Source organism: Bos grunniens, chromosome 13 (genome assembly GCF_055505025.1).
Source record: "Bos grunniens cultivar Pamir isolate PY7600 chromosome 13, Bosgru_T2T1.0, whole genome shotgun sequence".
NCBI classification, from domain to species: Eukaryota; Metazoa; Chordata; class Mammalia; order Artiodactyla; family Bovidae; genus Bos; species Bos grunniens.
The window spans coordinates 40,707,255-40,723,763 of record NC_141177.1 but is presented as its reverse complement, the minus strand read 5'-3'; the positions used below and the strand labels follow the sequence as shown (position 1 = coordinate 40,723,763).

The 16,509-nt window shown below is 51.2% G+C and overlaps 1 protein-coding gene across 5 annotated transcripts in view; it reads right to left on the bottom strand.

Annotated features, from left to right (window-relative positions):
- The window catches only part of ABHD12 (abhydrolase domain containing 12, lysophospholipase), a 52,354-nt gene that overhangs the window by 9,497 nt on the left and 26,348 nt on the right, over nucleotides 1-16,509 (bottom strand). For all 5 annotated transcript variants that reach the window (XR_015139418.1, XR_015139419.1, XM_086333630.1 and 2 more), the window contains exons 2-5: nucleotides 13,918-14,042; nucleotides 6,256-6,361; nucleotides 3,050-3,169; nucleotides 658-688 (exon numbers count right to left, since the gene is read on the bottom strand). Coding sequence is in view for 2 of the 5 variants with exons in the window: in XM_086333630.1 (XP_086189756.1) it covers nucleotides 658-688; nucleotides 3,050-3,169; nucleotides 6,256-6,361; nucleotides 13,918-14,042 (382 nt within the window). In the remaining 3 variants the exon portion in view is untranslated. The remainder of the gene's footprint in view (nucleotides 1-657; nucleotides 689-3,049; nucleotides 3,170-6,255; nucleotides 6,362-13,917; nucleotides 14,043-16,509) is intronic.

Sequence of the window (16,509 nt, the reverse complement as noted above, 5' to 3'; positions counted from 1 at the left end):
CGACAGGCGTGGTGGCCCCAGACGCTGCATCAGCAGCACGTGTCAGCTCAAAGACCCACACACCCTTTGATGACAGCCACATGGCGGAGAGGGTTTGCATCTCCCCTGGGATCCCGCACCCAGACACCTGCTTCCACCACGTTGGCTGGGAACCTGCATCAATGGTGCCCTGCGCTTGGTGGACACGAGAAACCCCAGTGCTGGCAGAACTCCTGAGCCACAGCCCAGAGGACAGTGTAGCTCTCGGGCCCCTCAATGTTCTCCCGTCATTCCCTATGTGAGTAAGTAACTTTACAAACAATTGCAAATCACTTTACGTTAACTTGTTAATTTCTGGCATAGGAGCCACAAAGTCCATTCATCCTGATCTTGGAAACTATCCCCAGAGGCAGCAAAATGGGAAACACTCCATGAGGAGATGTCCGTAGAAGGCAAGATGAAAAAGACCGACAACGATTAAGTCAGATTATTAGGGGGAACTCCGTTCTGTTCATGACTCCTGGAAAGAACAGCCAGAGGCAGTAGGCGAGCAACGCTCTCTGTCCACACAGTGCGGGTGGGCACTGCCCCGTCCATCTGTCCACTGCATGGCCTCTGCTGTGTGCCATAGCTAAGGGCACTGCTCTCCATCAGACGCCGTGAGCCGACCTCACCTACCTTGTAAAGCTCCACCCGGTGGTCGCCGCCTCTAGATCGTCAGGGAAAGGAAACAAGAACAGCTGTTAGTGCATCTTCTCAGAAAGGAGGCCCGGGATGAACACTACAGCATCCGGGCACTTAGAGCCTGGTCCCCAAATCCATGTGGGAGGGTGACGGACAGGTCACCTCCTCCTCTGGGCACCTATGTGGCTCCCCGCTGGCCTCCACAGTGTGGTGCCAGGCAAGGGACCATCTGAGCACCGTGGGGATGTTTCTTAATTATTACCTCATCTCTGGTTTGACTAAGGTGGCAGAACCTAGGAAACACAAAGGCCCCTCGACTCCCCAGTGTCCAGGACCACAGGTGAACAGAAGGGACGCCCGTGCTCGCTGGCACGTACACCACGGGGACAGGCCACAGGCACCTCCTGCCTCAACCTCCTCAGCCACAGAGCCACCGCCAACCTTCAGGGTGCTCCTCCATGGCTGTTCACACCCCCACCACCTGGTCATCTGGCTCTTCCCCACCTGCTCCGGACAGTCTGCTGCTGTGCCTCCCACCATGCCATCCTTCCACACACATGTGCCCGTGGGCAGACACTGGGTCAGAGCCGCCATCGTGATCCAACAGCTGCAGAGAACCTCCCAGGCCCTCACCGGCCGCCTCATGCCCACCCCTCTCCGGGCGAGGCCTGTCTGCCTCTGCCTCCCACTTCCTGCCCAGATGCTGTCCGGCTGTTCCCTGCAGACACCCTGAGGGGGACAGGGCTGCCTGATGAGTGGGAAGCGCATCAGTGGGCAGGCTCTCCCTTGACAGACTTCTCCGCTCTCTCCCTTCCTCATAACGAGCATTTGGGCCATTTCGGGTGTGTGTGTCCAGAGAGAAAGTGTCCTCAGGAGAGGAGAGAAAAAGATGGAGGAAGAAAGCCAAAATAACCCAGAAATAAATATCAAAGGGCTGAGTTTCAAGACTGGAGAGAAATAATGCAAGATGCCTTCAGTTATCTTTGCAAGACTTTGTCATGGTTCTTTTATAAGATCTCCAGTACCCTACCCTGAGCAGGAAGAGGGGTTCAGAGCATAACGGGGTCTTGGGACATCCTTGGGGTCCAGGCCTCAGGGAGACACGGCTCCTGCCGTCCTGCCTAGACGGGGTGGCCATCAGGAACTACACACTGTGCTGTCCTTGCGGACATGGGGGCAGGGGGCAGCAAACCTTCAGAGTCACAAGACGCCTTCCATCCTGAATCTACAGGCAGACTTTGTCTTCTTTACCACGTGACTGGCACTGCTCACAAAGAACGCCCAACTTCCCTCATTTATAGAAAGAAGCTACAGGAGCTGTTTGTAGTCATTTGCTCTTTGTAAAGCGGAAGAGAAACCCGCCGCAGCTTGTCCCAGACAACGGGGAAGCGGGCTGCCAAGGGCGTGCTGAGTCAGCAGCTCAGCACTCCACTCTCTGGACTCAGGGTGTCCTGGGGGCCACGTCCCGGACATCCTGCTGACCCTCTGTGCAGCCCATCTGCCCAGACCCCACCTGTGGCCTGCTCTGTCCCCTTGCCAGCTCTGCCTTTGAACGGACAGGCCCCAGCCTGGCCCCACGGAGCCTGATGGCTCTCATGCAGATTCCTCTCCTCTCAACAAGGCCGCCGTGAAGGCTGGAAGGAGCCCTCTTTAAACAATGGGATCCAAACCTGCAAGTCTGAAAGACGTCCACTGAACCTGCCCTTGAAAAGCTCCCGGGATGACTGTGGGTAAGGATGGCTACATGGGGACACGCTTCCTCAATGGCCCAGTGGGATGTGCTGGCACTGCCGGCTCAGGGCTGGAGGTACCTGGCCTGACAGCGTGGCAGGGCAGCCCCCCGGACAAACTCGTTCCTGACTGCTTGGCTGGGGTCTCTTCGTGTGCCCCCAGGAAATGTGCCTCCTGTTCCAGAGGGCATGCCTGACGGTGAAAAAGTGTCCTCACCCCAGGATGGCAGATAAGATGATACACGCGCAGGGGCAACTTCCTGGGCACACCGTGGCCTTGGAGGGTCTCAAAGCCTCCACCAAGGGGCCGTGCTTCCTGTCCACTGAGGAGCTTGGGTCCCTAACCCAGGAAGAGCAACACCCCCTGGTTGAGGCTCTTGGTTGCTCAGGCAGACACAGCTACCTCCATTCTCACCCCAGGCACGAGCTTCTGACCAGGGCTTTCTGGACATAGCTGCCAACTTCCACTCAGCCGGCGGTTCCCAAACAAACAGGCCCGGCCCACCTGGCACGCAGCCCTGTCCTGCTCTGGGCCTGTGGGAACAAGGGTTTACAACCACCTCTCCCAAAGCCCAGAGGAGCCCTGGCTTTCCCCGAGCTCTTGGGTCGCCCGTGCCCAAGGGCGCCCTCTCTCCCTGCAGCGGGCCCCTGCTCACCTGGTGCCCGCGTTCCCATGCAGGTACAGGATGATTGGGTGGCTGGAAGACAGGGCATCCTCGTACCACATCTGGTCCTTCCCCTGGGCATTCTTCCACCAGACAGTGGGGACCGTGTGCCTGGAAGCAGCAGCAGAGGGGAGCATCAGGTGACACGCCCGCAGGCAGGATGCCCGTGGCTCGGGACAACTGAGCAGAGAGCAGGAGGCTGAGGGGGCAGACCCCACGCTGTGAGGGCAGCACCTGGCAGCTGAGAACATTTTCTGACTCGCAGAAGGGCCCCTCTTGGCCCCAGTAGCTTGCCCCGGCAGCAGTGACTCCATCCATAGAAAGGGGAAGCTGTGTGAGGTAAGACCCCTTATAGCTGGGTCAGAGCATGGAATGGGCACTGAGGCTGTCCCACATCCCCTCACACTCGCCCATGTTTATAAGCTACATGAAACTGCACCCATGAGTACACAGGACAGTACTGTCTGTCATACGTGCTAATTCAGTTAACACTGGTCTATACAGGCTGACTGGAAGCCTGGCTGTCCTTAAAGCACCATTTCTAACACAGAGCCTGGCCACAAGCCATCATGGCATTAGACTCACCTCTGCAGGAAGCATCACAGGCCCCTGTAGGCAGCCCGGATTCTTGCACACCTGGCCAGGCATGCAGACACTTGGTCTATGTAGCCAAACCCTCCTTCCGAGAGGTGCTCTGGTCACCCTTAACTCAGGACACATCAAAGTCACTGCTCATGACTTTGAACAGTGACTTAAAAACACTGCACGGCTGATTTCTTCTCTAAGTCTAAGTGCCAGCATCTCATTTCTGATGTGTGTCTCTGACCATTTCACAGGATTGCATTTTGGGTAGTTCTGACCACTGCAATTACCACTCTCTCATAGTTACAAACCTGTGAGACAGAAAGGTGCACTTGGCAGATGCTGGGAGCTGATATGCCTCCAGGAGCCAGCCTACCCGAAACTCGGAGCTCTGAAAAAGGCCCTGGCAGCTCTCCGTCCCTGGGCTCCGCCCCTGCCAGGCAGAGAAGGAGCTGTTTCCCCCGCTCCTTGGCCGTGGGAAGACCTGGCGAGGCACCAGGGAGGGCAGTTGGTGAGCGGAGTGGCTGCCGTCCCAGGGCCCAGGCTGCTGCCGGCATGGCACTGGGTGTAGACGTGGGCGGGCAGAGGCGCTCACCTGCACACAGAGGTGGTTGTTCCCAGAGACCCACATGGTCATCACCAACACGACCTTCACGGGTAACTGCCCAGATACCCATCCCGTCACATGACTGCTCTGCTTGAGAAAGAAGCCTGGCTGAACCCACGTCTTCAAAGCACAGATTCTAGTAACTGTCAGAAGAGCTGCCAAGTCCCCCAGACAGCTCTGCACAGGACACACAAGCTTGACTGAAGACGGACACACAGAGCAGCCCACATGCGCACACTGGCCCTGAATGCTCCACTGAATCACACCAGAAACGACCACAGACAATCCCTGCTTCAGCCACTCAGAATCAGAGCCTCCTTCTCATTTTTGGGTCTTCACCCAGGACGTCCTAGCCTCGCACAGGGGAGCAGTTCAGAGCATTTCCCTCAGAAGCTCCTCCCGGGCACAACAGTTCTCCTGAGTCCAAGGAGCAACTTGAAGCCACTCCTGAGACAAAGAGACGCCGTGATAGGAAAGTCAGAGTCTGTTCTGGTTCCATTGATCGGAAACACCCACTTGTCCATGGGTGTACTAAATTGTACTATGAAGAACTAAATTGTACTATGAAGAAAGGCCAACAAGTCACAGAGCTTAGATCCAAACCCAAATTTATGGCTAAAAAAAGCAAACACAAAGAAAAGAGCGAACGCCACCACCACTGTCAGGGCCTTAAAGAGCTGTGTATGAAAGAGATGCAACCATTTTCAACCCCTGGATGGGCCCTTCTGAAAGGTTGTTGCTGAACCACGAAAAGAAGCCGGGATTCTTGGCCTCCGGAGGAGAAGAATTCAATCCGGGGCCAGAGACGAGGCTTGATTGCTCAGAGCTTTTGTGCAATAGAGTTTTATTAAAGTATAAAAAGGATAGAGAAAGCTTCTGACATAGACATCAGAAGGGGGCAGAAAGAGTACCCCCTTGCTAGTGTTAACAATGGAGTTATATACTCTCCAATTAGTTATTACAAAGAATCAAAAGAATGTCTGGAGGTTGTAAAGACCTCACTAGACCTACTCCTATAATTTACATTTTAAGATAACAGGATTAGCCAGAAGGCTTTTTCCAGAGACTGTCCTCAAGCAGGATACATTATTGTTATATAATCCTAAGGAACGTAGAGGAAAAAAAGTTTGTCCTTTCTTCCTCCTTGAGAATTCCAGACCCCTCTCTCCTTGGGGAACCCTGGACTTCTTATCAACCTGCTTAGGAAATGACTCTCTCACTTCTCTGAAAGACAGGTGTGGCTCAAGCCTGTGCTCATGATTCCATGATACACAGTCTCTTTTCTGGCTTTCTTTCCCCCTGGAAATATGGCTTTCTGCAAAAACTGCTAGGGAAAGCACGCTGACTGAAACCGCCCACCCTGGCCAGGCACCACAGTAACCATTTGCATGAGTTATTTTACGACAGGAGGTCCTGGTAACACAGAACTAATAAGCCACCACTAACCAGAAGAGTTTGGGAAAGGTCTAAACCACATGTCCAACCACCGCCCAGAACCCTTCAAGCTGGCATCCATCTTGGCTAAGCAATGAGTGGGCCCCCAGGAAGGACTCTCAGTCAGAATGATTGGTCTGAGACAACCCAGAAACTAACCCCATCACCATAAAACCCAGACTGTGAGCCACGTGGCAAAGCAGTCCTCCCGGGTTCCCTTTCAATCAAGTCTCTTGCTTTGTCAGCTCATGAGTCTCCACAGACAATTCATTTCTGAGTTAGACAAGAGCCCACTCTAGGGCCCTGGAAGGGGTCACCCTTCCTGCAACAGAAGCAATCTGGTTTACAAACCCTTTGCTGTTTGAAAACGGGAGAACAGAGTTGGTGCTAGTGCTCCATTATCATGGAATCTAGAGGAGATTTTTCCTTTGGAAACAGATAAAGATAAAAATGGACAAGCAACAACAGTTTCAGAGCCTACTGTCAGGACAATACTGGCCACGCCTCACAGGCCCTGCTGCCTCGAGGCCACACTGCCAACGCCTGGCCCTGTAGTCCTGGGGCCAACACTCACCAGACTCCAATGGTTACGTCTTCCTCTGGCTGGAGGTAGTAATTACAGGTGTGATTCAAACCTTGATCCTGTGGTCTTTTCAAATCAATGAAATAGGGAACCCGCACTGTAGGGGACAAAGAGATGGAAACAGGATTAGGGGGGCTGTTACTTTGCCAACAAAGGTCTGTATAGTCAAAGCTATGGCTTTTCCAGTAGTCATGTATGAATGTGAGAGTTGGACTATAAAGAAAGTTGAGCGCAGAAGAATTGATGCTTTTGAACTGTGGTGTTGGAGAAGACTCTTGAGAGTCCCTTGGACTGCAAGGAGATCCAACCAGTCCATCCTAAAGGAAATCAGTCCTGAATATTCATTGGAAGGACCGATGCTGAAGTTGAAATTCCAATACTTTGGCCACCTGATGTGAAGAACTGACTCACTGGAAAAGACCCTCATGCGGGAAAAGATTGAAGGCAGGAGGAGAAGGGGATGACAGAGGATGAGATGGTTGGATGGCATCACTGACTCAGTGGACATGAGTTTGCGTAAACTCCGGGAGTTGGTGATGGACAGGGAGGTCTGGTATGCTGCAGTCCATAGGGTCACAAAGAGTCTGACATGACTGAGCAACTGAACTGAACAGACCACCCTGTACACAGCAGAGCTGAAGCTCTCAAATACTTTCTTGAACCCTAATGCCTGGGGCACTGGGCCCTGCAGCCTCAGGAGCAGGTGTGGGCAGGTATATCTACAGATCCTTTGGCAAGGGTGAGGTCCAAGCAGAGACCCACTGAAGGTTGTTCAAGGTGTGAGAGGATACAAAGGATGGAAGGAAAGATCCTTGGGAGCCCTGAGGATTGGCCTGGCCATGAGAGAGGCTGGAGAAAAGAAGGCTGAGAACTGAAGGCTGGGGCCAGAGTGCTGGGGGAGGGACTATGGGAAAGGTGACAGAGGGATGTGTTTTTTGGACCTGCGGCCATGGGCTTGATGACCACCAGAATGTGGGTGGGGACACTGAGGTTTCTAGTGCTGCCACTGACTGAATGAGGCCCAAGATGAAGCGTGGGTGCAGGACATGGAGGAATCCACAGGACCCAGAGCCCAGGGAGAGTGGAGGGAAGTTATGGGGACAAGTCGGCAGCTGCTCATTGAGCCCTGAATTTACAGGGGACCTGCCAATAGGGCAATGGCTGACGGACTGCGGTGTACCCACCGATGGGAAGCCCCGGGCCTTCACACAGGAGCAACCGATACCCACGGTTCTGGAGGAACCTCTGTGAGTTACAAGTAGGTGAGAAGAGCAGGGAAGGAGGGGTAAGATCACTGTGATGCTGCTACGTGATCCCAGGTCATCAGTGAACAAACAGGCCACACCAGCGTCAACACCGAGTGCGGCCTGGAAAACACAGAGACACAAGCCAGGCTGCAAGTGGGAGTTTAAAGGTGTTCGTGGGGTGCATATCCTTCTTGTATGAAAAAGTGAAAGTGAAAGTCACTCAGTCCTGCCCGACTTTGGAATTCTCCGGGTCAGTATATCGGAGTGGGTAGCCTTTCCCTTCTCCAGGCCAGTATATCGGAGTGGGTAGCCTTTCCCTTCTCCAGGGGATGTTCCCAACCCGGGGATTGAACCCAGGTCTCCCGCACTGCGGGCAGAATCTTTACCAGCTGGGCCACCAGGGAAGCCCGAGAATCCCTTGTATACCACTGCACTTGTAGTCCTTGAGGTGGACACCGTCTTTCAAGTTCTATTTAGTTGAAAAACAAAAACAAAACAACTCAAACCTTGAGATGGGATTTACTCACATTATAAAATGGCAATTCTCAGAAGGGGTAGGGACAATGGACAGTGTGGCCATGACTTCCAGCCAGTCTCACCTTCAATAAGGAAGTCACGCAACTCTGGTTTTCTCTGGTGAAGGCAGTAGTGTCCTTGTGTAACCCACATGGCCACGTGGCACGGGAGCCCAGCATGCCCGCCTGCCACACTGTCGCCTCCTGAGCCCAACTCCCGCCCCAGGGCCTCTGCATTGGCTGCCCTGAATGCTCTGTCCCCACATACCTGCATTCCAACTCTCAATTCCTCACATGTCCCCATGGCTCAGAAAACGTTCACTGAAGAAATGAAACAGCCAACTGGTGAGGCCATGGGAACACCTACTCACTCCTTCCCCTGGGGCTGCTTTTGAACCTCCAGCTTCTTTACCCATCTCTTTCCTAAGAAGCAGGCTACATTTTAAAAACTTAAAAAGAAAACTGACACTCAAAGGAGGTGGCATCTTACTTGCTGGCGCATGTTCCCTGTACTCTGAACGCCGTCCCCGAAACAGGAGGGTACAACCATGACCACAGCACTTGCTCAATGACTCACATGGGGTGACTCTGGGATCCGCACCCAGGCGACCAGACTCCACACTCTTGACTACTTGATAGGAAGTGCGGACAGTAAACCAGGTCTGATCCTGGTGGACCCTGAATGCTCTCCAATTGGGTCCCCTCAAAGGACAGTAAAGTCCTAACCCCAGCACATCAGAAGGGGACCTCAGCTGGAAATAGGGTCTTCACAGAGATAAATAAACTTAAGTAAGGTCATTTGGTGGACTCGATCTAACACGACTGGTGTCCTTATCAAAATGGGGAATCTGGACACAGGGACAGAGGGAAGACAACATGAAGTCCCGGGGAGAAAGCAGTCCTGCAATGGAGGCAGGGGCGGCAGTGATGCAGCTACAAGCCAAGGAACACCAGCCACCACCAGAGGCTGGCAAGAGGGAGCCCGGAATTTCGAAGCTTCAGAACTGGGAGAGAATACGTTTCTGTGGTTTTAAGCGCCCCCCATCTGTGGTGTTCGTTATGCTGTGAAGGGACCAGTAGGTCTGGAACGGTCTCCCTGGATGCATCTCTTCCAGACGCAGGCGCCCGCTCCTGCCACACCCTGACTGCTCCGCTCAGCAAGCCAAGGCTGCAGCATCGTGTACGACTCAGGGGAAATGACTGATCAATAAAACTCTGAACATGCCCAATGAGCCCAGATTCAATCAACTCTACCCCCGAGGCTGGAGATTCCATGCCACAGAGGAGACGGTGCTGCCGAGGGCACCGCTGTCGGATCTGGCGAGTTCTGTCCCAGAAAAGGTGGCCACGTGGTTTAGTGCCACCTCAAAGCTCCAAGGGCTCCCCACCAGTGAAGAGTGTCTTCCCGGGATCGGCAGTTAATCCTGAAAGCTTCCACGGCTGAGAAATCTAGAACCAAGATACTCGATTCTGCTCTAGGACAGGCTCATTCCACAAGGCTCATCCTCCAGTTCACTTTCATTTCTATTTTAGAAATAACTATGGAGAGGCTTCCCTGGGAGCTCAGTGATGAAGACTCTGCCTGACAATGGAGGAGAGGCCGGTTCTATCCCTGATCTGGGAAGATCCCACATGCCATGGAGCAACTAAGCCCGTGCACCACAACTATTGAGCCTGTGCTCTTTAGACCGTGCGCCACAACTACTGAAGCCATGTACCTGGAGCCTGTGCTCTGCAACAAGAGAAGCCAGCACAGTGAGAAGCCCGCGCACCACAACCAGAGAGCAGACTCCGCTCGCCACAGCTGGAGAAAAAGCCTGAGTGGCAACAAAGACCCAGCACAGCCAAAAATAAATAAATAAAGTTAAAAAAAAGAAACAGGGAAAAGGGTGCAGATTAGTGCAGAGGTGCCCCTGTATGCCTCCCAGCTGGCTAACAAGAGGTATCTGGTCAGTGCTGGGGTGAGACAGCCCAGACAGTGGTGGCCAGGCCAGAGGAACCACCTGGCCACTACTGGTAAAAGCCAGTACGACTGCTGCAAGGGAAGGAAATGGGGTCAAGGGGTGCAGGGCCCCAGGCTGGCCTGAGGAGGGTCTGGGATCTACCTGGGCTGGAACTTGGCTCGATCCTGCGAGCTTCCACGTGGCCTGAGCCCTCAGCTTGTGACTCTAGGATGCCGGCTGGATCCCACGCTCCCAGCCTCTGTGCCCACAAAGGACAGAGCATTGAGCACGCCAGCAGCCCGAGGTGGCAGGGCAGGAGCTGGCAGGGTGACCCAGCTCCACATCGCTGTCAGTTACAAGTGCTGCTGCACAGGGAGGTCGGTGCACAGCCAGTGACCCGGCACATAGGCCCAGGCAGCTTCCAGAGCGAGGCCCTCTGCGGTCCCCTGCTTTCCCAGCTGTCTTATCCACTGAGCATGCTGTCATTTATCAGCAACCACAAATGTCATGGGGGTGATTAAGGAAGGCCTCTGCATAGCCATGCTCGGTAAACAGTGAGAAAATACATGAACGAACAGAAAACAACTGAGTAGGCCATCCTTTAGATGCTGGTAGGGTGGGAGGCCAGAACTCCTGGGCTGCAGGGGACATATCCAACCACCTGAGAACTATAAACACCGTGGCTACGCCCTGTCCCAGGCACTGAGTAAAGAGCAAGAGAGAAGAGGTGGGGCGCCAACAAGGGAAGGGCCCTCCCAGCTGGGTTTTATCAAACTCCAGCAGCCTCCATGGACTCTGGGCTCCCAAAGAAGGAAGAGATAAGGAAAGGGATCAGGGGTCACCAGAATGGCTAAGAGGAAGGAAAGAGAGGAGGATGAAGGATGGCCACTCCTTGAAAGCTGTAGTGGACAGGCTGTTGCATTAACAACAAAGTAATTCAGATATTAACTCTAATCTCCAAAAAAAGGCCCAGAGCAATGTGCAGAGAAGAGCATTTCTACACCAGCCTCTGAATTGAAACACTCCTTCCCGCCAGGAGACAGTTCTGGATTCCAGGGCAAAGACTGCGAGAACCGGCGGTATCACCCTGACACTGCTGGGGGCGGGGGAGCTGACTTTTGAGTGTGGGATTGAAAAGCATGTACACTTACGTTTATGTGTACAGACACACACACCAAAGGCCAACAGGAAACAGGCAACAACGTGACAGCAATTTTCTCTCAGCAAGTTTCCTTTTCTTCTTCATGCCATTCAGAGCTTTTCAGTTAATCTTTTGTTTTTAAGAAAGTTATCTATTTTTTTGTTAATGAAAAATACATTTAAAGGAGAATAATGCCTTAAATCATAGATGCTATGCTTTGTCTAATGCTTATTTATCTAATTTATAGATTTAGTTTCAGATAGATTTGTTACGAACTTAATACTTTGATCATGTTTCAGAGCTCAAAAGATGGTTCCACTTCCTTCAACGTCCAAACAGAAACCTACAGCTCACGATTCACACCCTGAGAAGGAAGGTGCTCCAGAACACACAGGCCTTCCAGCAGCGTGAAGTGAAACTACCACGTTACTGCCCATGCGACCCCACCTCCACAGGGGAGGGCAGGGGCCCTGACGGCTACGCCCCCACACAGCAGGCAGAGGGAAACAAGCAGTTGGGGACAGGTGCCTCTCTGCGGGGGTGCAGGGCAGCCCTGCCAACCCCTTCTCTTCTGTGCCCCGAGCCCGAACAGGAGAATCCAGGAACATCCTGCCATTTCATTAGGAAATCAACAGTGCAAAATGCATGAGCTGCATCTAAAGGGACCCCAGTGACGGAGCTGAAGAAAATCAACTCAACTCAGAGAGCTGCTGGGACCCACAGTGGAGCAGCCCAGAGGGTAGCGGGCCACTGGCTGCCAAGACGCCTGCCCAAGGTGCCTGGAGGTGCCCGGAGGCCTGCCCCGTGGGAGAGCTGGGCAGGGCTGATTCTAAGATCTGCTATCAGGAAACCTGCAGCCTATGGCCTCATGTTTGCATGTAACCCAGACTCTCTTCCACGCAAGGCTGACTGGATACCTAAGGGACATTACAGTCAGAAAAACAGAACTTTTTTGATTTTAGTTGTGAGCTCCTTCCAAGTTCGGGCTTCTCACAAGTGATGAAAACTCAGAGATGTTTCTGTTAGAAAAACAAAATCTTTCTTAGTGCACTGACATGTGTTTTACACTTACTTTCAGACACCCAAATAAAAACCTCTTTTATATTCATTGCATTTTATTATCCACCTTACTATCTCTGTTCCACTTCCTCCTCTGGCTCCTCTTGATTTCTTGGCTGCCCCAGGCAGCGCGTGGGATCTTAGTTCCTGGACCAGGGATGGAACCCAGGCCCCTACATTGGAAGTGCAGAGTCCTAACCACCAGGCAACCAGGGAAGTCCCATCCTGCTCCTCTCTAGAGCACAAATTCCTTTTCAGCAGTGACATCCGCTTTTCTGTGATCAACTCTACTGCAGACTTAACACCCTAAACTCATATGTCCCAGTGCCCTGCAGAGCCTGCAACACTGGTGTTACTTAAGGGGAGGGGCTGCCCCCCCCCCGCCCCAGGCCAGTTATCACACAGGACACCTCAATGCCTCCAGTCTGTCCTCTCCTCTCCCTCCCCTTCACCAGCTCCCGTGCCGCCTCAGAGCACCAGCATGGTTTCCCAAGCCTCTGGTTCCCACACACACAAGTCCAAACCCACTCTTCGCAAACTGGCACAGCTCCAAGAACACAGAGACCGCTTCACCTGCCCCAAATACTCCCTACACCCAAAAGCAAGGCCATCACTCATGGGGCACTACTGTTTGCCAAGCACCAGGTTCTATCCACCGACCCCCAACTCTGCAGGTGCGGTCTCTTCTCTCCTGGACTCATCTTGTGGGTGCAAAAAGATGTTCCTTATAATGATTATTCCCGGCAACTATACACTTTCCACTTCATAAACCAGATACTTCCACCCTTTTTCCTCCCACTTGTCCAAAAGTAAACATATAGCATAAAAAACAAAAACAAAAAAAAAACAACTTTGGAACACACCAGGTCCAAGTTAACTGAAGGGGATTGTAATCTAACCTCTAAACCTCACCTTGAAAGCCAGCATACAATTCCATAGAAACCAAAGCAGCATGCTAGGGTCTTTTAAGGGGAGAAAAAAAGGTGTAGGGGTGTGTGTATGTGTTTTAAAGAAAAAAGACCAGATTTGTGTCTGTGTGTTTTAAAGAAAAAAGACCAGATTATTTTTTCAGTCACTACAATTTCAGTGATCACCTTTTCCAAGGACAGCTAACCTCCTAGACTGCACTACAGACAGATTACCCCCAATATGACAGCTTCAGAAGACTCTACATGTCATCAACACTTCTACCCACATTGGTGAAGGAAGACCCCAGCCATGCAGCCGTCATCTATGCACACAAATGCCAGTCCTGAGAGAAATGCCCCCGTTACAAACACCCCTTAACTGGGACGGGGCACAGGGAACCTTCTGGACAGTAGCAAGGCTCTGCTTCCTGAAAGTGAATGTTGCTCAGTCGTGTCCAACTCTTTGTGACCCCATGGACTATACAGTCCATGGAATTCCCCAGGCCAGAATACTGGAGTGGGTAACCTTTCTCTTCTCCAGGGGATCTTCCCAATCCAGGGATCGAACCCAAGTCTCTCACATTGCGGGCAGATTCTTTACCATCTGAGCCACCAAGGAAGCCCAAGAATACTGGAGTGAGTAGCCTATCCCTTCTCCAGTGGATCTTCCTGACTCAGGAATTGAACTGGGGTCTCCTGCATTGCAGGTGGATTCTTTACCAAGTGAGCCACCAGGGAAGCCCTACTTCCTGAGCTGAGTGGTAAAGATATAAATACATAAATCACTATGAACATGAATTCTTACTAAAATTAAAATGAAAATGGACACACAGCACTTACCGAAATTCAAGAAAATCAGTTTGGCCTGTATCCCAGGACATAGTTTGATGAGAAATGGAATGGCCACGTACAATCCCAGGACAAAGAAGAGTATCTTCCTCAGTCGGAAGCACAGGCCCTTTCGCCTGAAAGAGAAAAGCAGTGCACAGGAATGAGTCCACTACAGTTTAGTAACAGTATCGTCAAAAATCACTCACCAAGACCCACACTTGCTGTGCCCAACAAGAATATCACCGAGGATGAGAGCAGCCTCCCACCTGTGTGTGCCTTGTCATTTGCTCAGAACTCTACCAGCAGGGTAAAATTTGTTTCCTGAAAGCCAAAGAAACAGTCCTGCTGATTTCCTATGGGAGCCCTGGGATCCTTCAGATCTTCAGAAAGTGCCCAACCTCATGTCAGACTATGGCTGCAATTTCCCCTCAGGCGAGAGGCTGCCTCTGGAACTCTGATTCCCCTCCTGCAAAAGGGCATGGGCTCCCCAGCAGAGGAAGCACCTACGCACAGAACCTGTCAAACCAGATCCCAGGAGGGGGCAGGGGGCCGAGGACAGGACAGTGGCCACGACTCCATGTTCTCATATTTCTGCCTGCATACCTTCTGGAGGCCCCTGCTCTGGAAGCCTCAGGCCAGGTCTCAAAACCCTCTCTAGCCCAGAGATCCTCAAACTTGGACCATGGGCCTCTCGACAACTGAAAAACTGAGGGCCCAAAAGATCTTCATATGATTTGTGTTTACCACTATTTGTTTTATGAGACATTAAAGAAAAAATTTAAATATCTATTATACTAAGTCATTCAATAATAATAAACAACCCATGACAAGTTAATATAATTAACATCTCTTATTTAAAAAGATTAAATTTTCCAAAAGGAAAAATTTTACTGAGGAGATTTTTACAAATTTCTTCAAGACAAACAGCTTAGCATAAGACAGATGGGTTCCAGTATGTGCTTCTGCGTTCACTCTGCTGCAGTATGACACATCACGTAGCACCTGAAAAGCTCCCGGAACTCCATGAGAGATCAAAAGGGAAAAAGGCAAACAGTGCTACCACGAAATCTCTCTGACATCAAGGTTCAACCTCAGTGGGGCTACTTATATCTGCGCTATTTCAAAAAAGTATTCAAGGTGGTTCTAGGTATGTGAACTCATCACATGCAACAATACAGAAGGCTATAAAAGCATCCGGCTAAATTAAATAAAAGGGACACAAAAGACTACACACTCTATAACCCCATTTGTCAAAAATTCCAGAAAAGGCAAAATTACAGAAGACAGGGAAGCCTGGCATACTGACGCTTAAATGGTCACAGAAAGTTGGACGTGACTAAGTGACTCAACAACAACAACAGGCAAAACAGCAGAATAGTAATCTCCAGGGCTGGGATAGAGGGAAGAAGAGATTACAAGGGGTATGAGGCAACTCTTGCAGTAAATCAACACTCAGCAAAGCAGACTGATATAAGTAATACTTCAGTACAGCTGATGACAAATACACGTATTTGACAATGTAATCCTTTCACTCAATCACCTGGCTCATCCTCCAGTTGTTACTGAGCACCAGGTGCTCCTTGGGCAATGGACAATAAGGGCAGAAAAGGATGCACCTGCCTCTGTGCTGTGCTCTCAGCTCAGCAGGGCAGATGAAAGCCTGTGCCAGCACACCTGCACAGGGTGACCTGACCTAGTCCAGGCTGCCAGGGCAGGGCCACTGGTGGGAACACTAAGTCAGGAATATAGGAGTTAGCCAGATGATGCAGGAGAAGTTTAAAAGGGCATCTTGGGACTTCCCCAGTGGTCCAGTGGTTAAGAATCCGCCTTGCAAGAGGGGCCGTGGGTTCCATCCCTGGTTGGGGAACTAAAATGTTGTGGAGCAACTAAACCCACGCATGCCAAAACTAGAGTGCCCACATGTTGGCTGCAGCAACTGAGCCCGTGAGCTCTGGAGCACCCACACCACAGCTACTGAGCCTGCGCGCCACAAGAAAAGATCCTGCATGATGCAACTAAGACCTGACACAGCCCAAGAAATAAATACATATTAAAAGGACACTTAGAAGTCCATGCACAATCTACACTTTCACTGACAAAAGGCATACGATGTGGTGGTTAAACGGAAGGCTGTGGAGTTAAGGTGATCTGGGCCAATATCCAGTCTGCCACTCACTAGCTGTCATCCCCCTCTTGAACAAGAAATACGTATATAAACAGAAATTTCAAAAAACTATGTATCTGCAGCAGTAAGGCTCTTCTACATTGAAGTCATTTTCTTCTGGATTGAGTTATGATTATTACCATACACATGAATCAAAATGACAAACGTTTCATTTTTGGTAAATCATTATTAAGCATGGAAAGTAAACTTTTACTGAAAACACATCTCTAAATGAAATGGATTCCACTACTTTCCCAAATGCATCATGTCTCTCTATATATTACTTATTGATGTAGAAAAAGGAAGGGTTAACATTAATTAAGGCAAGAGGAAAAGGGGATGACAGAGGATGAGATGGTTGGATAATATCACCGCCTCAATGGGCATGAGTCTGAGTAAACTCTGGGAGTTGGTGATGGACAGGAAGGCCTGGTGTG